The sequence below is a fragment of the Chrysochloris asiatica genome, unplaced genomic scaffold, assembly GCF_000296735.1.
Source record: "Chrysochloris asiatica unplaced genomic scaffold, ChrAsi1.0 scaffold00420, whole genome shotgun sequence".
Classification (NCBI taxonomy): Eukaryota; Metazoa; Chordata; class Mammalia; order Afrosoricida; family Chrysochloridae; genus Chrysochloris; species Chrysochloris asiatica.
In genome coordinates, this window is record NW_006408938.1 from 822,907 (window position 1) to 829,899 (window position 6,993).

General features: G+C 35.6%; 1 protein-coding gene across 1 annotated transcript in view; it reads right to left on the minus strand.

Moving 5' to 3' along the window:
* Nucleotides 1-6,993, minus strand: part of ADAMTS3 (ADAM metallopeptidase with thrombospondin type 1 motif, 3) — a 498,368-nt gene that overhangs the window by 23,006 nt on the left and 468,369 nt on the right. Inside the window, exons 16-17 of the mRNA XM_006876862.1 lie at nucleotides 4,733-4,813; nucleotides 2,121-2,284 (exon numbers count right to left, since the gene is read on the minus strand). Coding sequence (XP_006876924.1) covers nucleotides 2,121-2,284; nucleotides 4,733-4,813 — 245 coding nt within the window. The remainder of the gene's footprint in view (nucleotides 1-2,120; nucleotides 2,285-4,732; nucleotides 4,814-6,993) is intronic.

Sequence of the window (6,993 nt, forward strand, 5' to 3'; positions counted from 1 at the left end):
AAAAAAAAAAATGTAAGAAGCAAGAAAGTGTGACATACAGTCAAGAAAAAAAATCAGCCAACAGACACTAGTGCCATGAAGACCTAACTTAAAAAGAAAATTAGAAAAAACAGATTGAACATATATAGAAGTATCAGCAAGGGAATAGAAATGAAAAAAAAATTTTTTTCTGAAGGAGAAAAGTGTATCATCTGTAACTGAACCATTTAAAAAAATCTGGATAGGCTTAATGGCACATTGTTGTTAAGAGCTGTCAAGTCGATTCCAACTCACAGAGACCCTATTTAGGGTTTCTGAGGAATGGCTGGTGAGTTTGAACCACCAACCTTGTTGTTCAAACTGACCTTGCAGTCCAGTGCTTTATCCTATAGTGCCACACCATTGGGAATCCATAAATAGTCAGTAACCCGGAACACAGTTTAACAGAAAAAAATCTAATCTAAAGAACATAGAAAAAAGGAAGATTGCAAAATAACGAGCAGAGACCAAGAGACTTGTGAGTCCCAGAAAGAGAGGAGAGATGGGATCAAAAATAGTATCTTATAACATAATGGGGTCCTGGTGTGGTGCTGTACTAGAAAATTGGTTTGAACCAGAAGGTCAGTGGTTCAAGCTCACCAGATGTTCCTCAGAAACCATATGTTGTTATTGTTAAGTGCTGTTGAGTCGGTTCCAACCCTTAATGACCCTGTATAAAGTTTCCGAGTGGATTGGGTCTGACTTAATGGCATTTCACAACAACAACAACAACATAGTGGGGAATTTATCCAAATTTAGCAAAAACATTTATTTACAGAATCAAGAATTTCAGTGAACCCTAGGCAAGATATATACAAAAGATACAACACCTAAACAAGTCATAGTGAAATTATTAAGAGAAAGATAATATTAAAAGAACAGTCAAAAGAAAATAACGCATTACATGCAGAGCAGCCATATAAGTGAGTCTGATTTCCCATCATAAATGTTGGAATCCAGAAGATAATACAAAAATAAATTTTATGGTCTCAAAGGAAACAAACAAACAAAAAACATAGCACCCCCAAATTTGATACCTAGTGAATAAATCCTTTAAATATGAGGGCAAAATAAAAACATTTCTACATAATCCAAAGCTGGGGGAATTCATTATTATCACATATATCGTAAGAGATGCTAAAGAAAGTTCTTTATGCTGAAGATAATGGTATCAGGTGGAAAATAAATCTATGGGAAGGAAGAAAGTGAACCAGGAATTGTAAATATCTGGGTAAAAACAAAAATCTATTCTTCTTCTCTTGATATCTTTAAAAATGTAGCTGATTGCTGAACTTAAAACTATGTACTGTAGTGTTAGGGTATAATGAATGCACAATAAAATGTTACAAAATAAAATTTCACAAAAAATGTTGTCATTGTTATTGTAAGGTGCCATCAAGTCGGTACCGACCCATAGCGACCTTATGCACAGCAGAACAAAATACTGCCCGATCCCAGGCCAACCTCACTACTGTTGTCACACTTGAGTCCATCGATGCTACCACTTGGCTAATACATTTCATTGGGGGTCTTGCTCTTTTTCTCTGACCCTCCACCTCACCAAACATGATATCCTTCTCTAGCGACTGATCCCTCCTGACAATATGTCTGAAGTATGAGAGACGAACTTTGGCCATCTTGCCTTCCAAGGAGCACTCTGGCTGCACTTCTTCCAAAACGGATCTGTTGGTTCTTTTGGGAGCCCATGGCACTTTCAATATTCTCCTCCAACACCATAACTCAAAAGCATCAATTCTTCTATGGTCTTTATTCACTGTCCAGCTTTCACATGCATATGAGGTTATTGTTGTTGTTGTGAGGTGTTGTCCAGTCAGTTCCAACCCATAGCGACCCTGTATAGGGTTTCCGAGGTGAACTTGAACTGCCGACCTTGCAGTTCAAATGGCTTTGCAGTCTGGCACATTAATCCACAGTGCCACACCAGGTAGGGACAGATAAATGGATTTATAAAAACAAGCAACTAAACAATCATCATTCAAGGTAAAAGTGTTTGTAGATTAATTAGCTATGAAATTATAAATTCATTAACTATTAAATTATAAATTACCCCAACTACACATTAAGTCCACAATGCCACATACCAACACAATAACTGGGTCATGTAAGGGTCCATCGGTGTGAAGAGTTTCAATGTCATCTTCAATGTTATAATCCCACTCCACACCAAGATCTATGAAGGTCCGAGACTTGGCTTCCTCCCCTTTGCCATTTAAAATATAGTGGCCTGTAGCTTGGTTTTTAATAGCTAGAGGGTGAAAAATAGTAGCCAGAATACATTTTATCTTATCATATGACAGCTTTGAAGATCCATAGTAAATCTATCACAGTAACATCATGTTTCTTTATTAGCATCAAAATAATCTAAATGAGTGTTAAGTCTGCTATGACTCCCATTTCCTTCATCAGGCATTCAGAACTTTCATTTACCATTTCTAACTAGTCAAAAACAATAAGAAGATATTTAAATGAAAAGAAACAATATTAGCACATACTGACAATTTGAAAACACTGTCAAAGAGATTAATTGTTTGTAACTCATGCATCCTGGAAGCTCAGACTATTTGAAAACAGTAGATACTTCTCCAATAATTAATATAAAGCATTTATATTAAGGCAACATGTAAAATAATGGCTCATTCACTTTACTGAGTATTGCTTTGAAGTTGCTCAAAATACTTGTAGGTACATAGCTCTGGTAGCATAGTGGTTATGGATTGGGCTGCGAACCTTAAGGTTAGCAGTTCAAAACTACCAGCTGTTCTGCTGGAGAAAGATGAGGCTTTCTGCTCTGGTAAAGATTTACGGCCTCAGAAACCCTGTAGAGGGTCGCTATGAGTCAGAACCGACTCCACAGCACAAAACAACAAGAAGAAGATATTTGAACTAATTTTCAGGCAAGTAAATAATTTAACTCTTTCAATGACAAGATTCCAAAACACATCACGTTATATGACTAGAAAAAGCCGCTTACCATTGGTTGAATTCTTAATGTATTACAGATATACTATAAATTATAAAATAAAAAAGCTTCCTGTTATGGATAAAAAATGATAAATAATGCTGAAAATGTTGGAGGTGTTTATCAGCATTTAATGAGAAGTTACAAAAAATTGCATAAATTATTACCATTCCTGAAAATACTTAGAAAACATGATTAATTTTAATTAAATAGTATTACTTCCCTTGAGTTTAATCTAAATCCTCCAGAGATAATCATCTGAACTCTAGGTTGAAGAATAAGGAATTTTAATTACTTCAAATAGAACTATGGCTAACGGTTATACTGATGTTTCATCTAGCAGTGTATACAATTTAGATATATATTTTTTAAACCCATAATTTTATAAAACACCATAAAATAAATTTTTTCATAAGTCACACATGAAAAGAGGCAATCTGCTACAAATTTTTATGGTGCTGACAGATGATATCTTTCTTCTTATTACTTACCTGTTTATACTTGTTCTTACACTTTCAGTATAAACTCCTTTAAAGCAGCATTTCTATATAACTCTCTCATAAGGAGGAAAAGAATCTTAACTTGGAAATTCTAAACAGCCAAGCAAATGGAAATGCATGTGTCAGTCAGAAACCTAACACATGTCAGATATTTAGGAAAAGTTTAATATTAGACTAGGAAAATTCACATGAAAAAAGTGGTTGCATTTCAGCCAAACAAGTTAAAATGCAATTAAAATCAGGGAAAGGTATACAGTATAGCAGCAACTAAAATATCAGAACTCATTTGTCAGTAAAAACATGGCAAATATTTCTGATATTGTTGTTGTTGTTAAGTGCTATCAAGTCAGTTCCAACTCATTGTGACCCTGTATAGGGTTTCCAAGGAACGGCTGGTGAGTTTGAATCACCAACCAACCTTGCAGTTCAAACCGACTTCATGGTCCAGTGCTTATCCTACATTGCCATACTAGGACTCCAATTTTTTCATTACTCCTTAATATTGTGCATTTCAGTAGCATACTTATTTTTCTTGTTGTTGTTGTTGTTAAGTGCCGTCGAGTCGGTTCCGACCCATAGCGACCCTGTACAGGGTTTCCAAGGGTGTAAATCCTTATGGGAGTAGAAAGCCTCATCTTTCTCCCGCGGAGCAGCTGGTAGTTTCGAACCACTGACCTTAAGGTTCGCAGCCCGATTCGTAACCACTACGCTACCAGAGCTCCTTAATGCAGGTGGGAAAAAAAAATATAACAAATGCAAACTTTTCACATGATTTTTTGCCTCATGCAATAGTGAATCAATCTTGGGTTCCATCCCAAATCAAAGTTTTACTGTTGTTGCTGTAGATGTTATCAAGTCAGTTCTGACTAATAGCAACTCTGTACAGGGTTTCCAAGAAACAGCCAGTGGGTTTGAACCGCCAACCTTGTGGTTAATGCTCCACTGTTTATCCTACAGTGTCATACCAGGACTCCTAAATAAAAGGTTTAGTGTTGGATATTCTTGTTTTAAATTAAGAATAGCTGGGAGAAATGACCAACAAAAACTACACTGCATTAAATTAATGCTCTTACATGTAATTGTAATAATTACATATACATGTGTTTATGTATGTATACACATACTATGTGCACATACATGTGTACATATATACATATACACACACATATATGTATATAAATAACTTACGTTTAAATGCATGGTAAAGCAGAGCCGTAAGGTAAGAAACACTTACCAAGAATATGAGGAGAAGCCTCGTCTTCTTGGATTAACACATGTCTACCACCAGGGGGGATATCAAACATCTTAAGGTACCCTTTACATGTGTAGTAAATATTGGAGGAAGCAAAGAAAAAAAAGCAACAACCATGGTTAGTAGAGCACTACATTATTACTGCTCCAGTATGCAGAAGAGGGCATCCATAAATAAAAAGAAGCCGTTTCAGGAATTATTTCAAAGCATTGGTAGTTTTTGTGACATCTGGCATGAGACTAGGGGGCATTTTTTTTTCAGAGGAGGAAAAAGGTTAGTTCTGTTACCAACTATTGAGATATTTATATGGTGTTGATCTGTGAAATGTATCAAAAACTAAGTCAATGCTATAATTTCCTATGCTATGCTATGTGATTCTATTTCAAACTCTCATTTTGTAATGCAGCCATTGTGTGTGTGTACATAGTTGGCAATAAATTCTTAAGGTATTTTAACTGTCTATATAGTGTTTTATAGCTTAAGTAGCAAGTATAGATAGTTAAGCATCTAATCAATAAAATATTTTCATACTTAAAACAGCCTTCTTCATTTTAAAGAAATTACAAAAGAATAATCAGTAAGTAGCTCAGTTTTCTTGGAATCAATAATTTTAAAGCCTTAAATATGTTATATGTTGGGAATCTTCTAAAACACATGTCGTGGGTTTGACCAAACCCCAAAACCCAAACCCACTGCTGAGAGTCAATTTCAACTATGTCGCAAAGTAGAAGTGCCCCCAAAGGGTTCCCCAGGCTGTAAATCTTTATGCAAGCAGACTGCCACAACTTCCTCCCAAGTTTGATATGCTAAACTTTCAGTTAGCAGCCAAGGGTTTTAGCCAATCCTCCACCAGGACTCATATATTGACCAAATCATTTGATTAAAAAATGTTGGCAAGTTATGCTGTACCCTGCATTTATATGCACCTTGACCCTATTCTTCCAAGACAACTACAACAACTAATATGCTTAAATGACTGCCTTTAGTTTTAAAATCATATATCAGTCCTATCACATACAATGCTATAAATGGCTAGGCCTTACTAGTATTACCACATCTACTAAAAATAATCTTATGAAATCTTACAACTAAGGTACTACCATTAAGATCAACAATAAGTCAAATAGAGAGCTCAAGATATTATATCTCATTTTCATCAGAAAAATAATTAAATTCAGGAAGATTATGTAATTTGCACCTTTGGTGGATTATGAAACATTAATTTCATATATGAGGGTGAGTCAAAATTATGCACATTCCAGTTATATTAAAATGCCCATCCATGTCCATGGCTGATGATATCACTGTGCATGCGAAATGATTTTATCGAATAGATGAGTGACAGTGGATTATGTGGCAATTCTTTTGCAAATCAGCCACTGCTCTGCCTATGAAATAATCTACAATAGACTTTGATCTTGTATAGGTCGTGTGAGATGGATACCAAAACAACTCAGGGAAGACCATAAATAGATGTGTTTCAATGTCTGCAAACAAAATTTGGATGGATACTCAAAGGAAGGTAAAAGTTTTTAACAAATCATTACTGTTGACACACATGGATTCAACACTATGAGCCTGAGAGTAAATGGCAGAGTTTGGAATGGAAACATCCTCAATCGTCAACCAACAAAAAGTTCAAATGTCAACCATCAGCTGCAAAAAATAATGCTTACAAGTTTTCTGGGATTTTCAAAGGCCAGTATTGGAACACTATCAGGAAAAGTTTCAACAATCAATGGTACTCATTACAGTGAGATGCTCACTGAAGAGCTCAAGAGTAAACTTCACATTAAATGCAGAGGACTGCTATCCAAGGGCATTATGATCTTGCATGACAATGCGTGTCCACCCACATCTACCCACACTGTTGACACTGCAAAAACTTTGTTTTGAGGTGTGAAGCAACCTCCCTATAGTCCTGATCTTGCTCCATCAAACTTCCACCTGTTTGGTCTCCTGAAAGCAGCCCTTCGAGGATGAAGATTCACCTCTGATGAAGAAGCGAAGACAGCAGTGCATTCATAGCTCATGGGTCAGCCTAGAACATTTTTTAATAAGGGAGTATGAAACCTTGTTGAGAAACAGAAAAAGTGTATTAAAAAGCAAGGAGATTATGTTGAAATTTTATGTATTTGTCTTTTCTAAAACTTGATTAATTGAGTATCATTTTTGACTAACCCTCATGTTATACAATGAGAATTGGTAGGAACTCAATGATCTATCTATCTATCTATCTATCT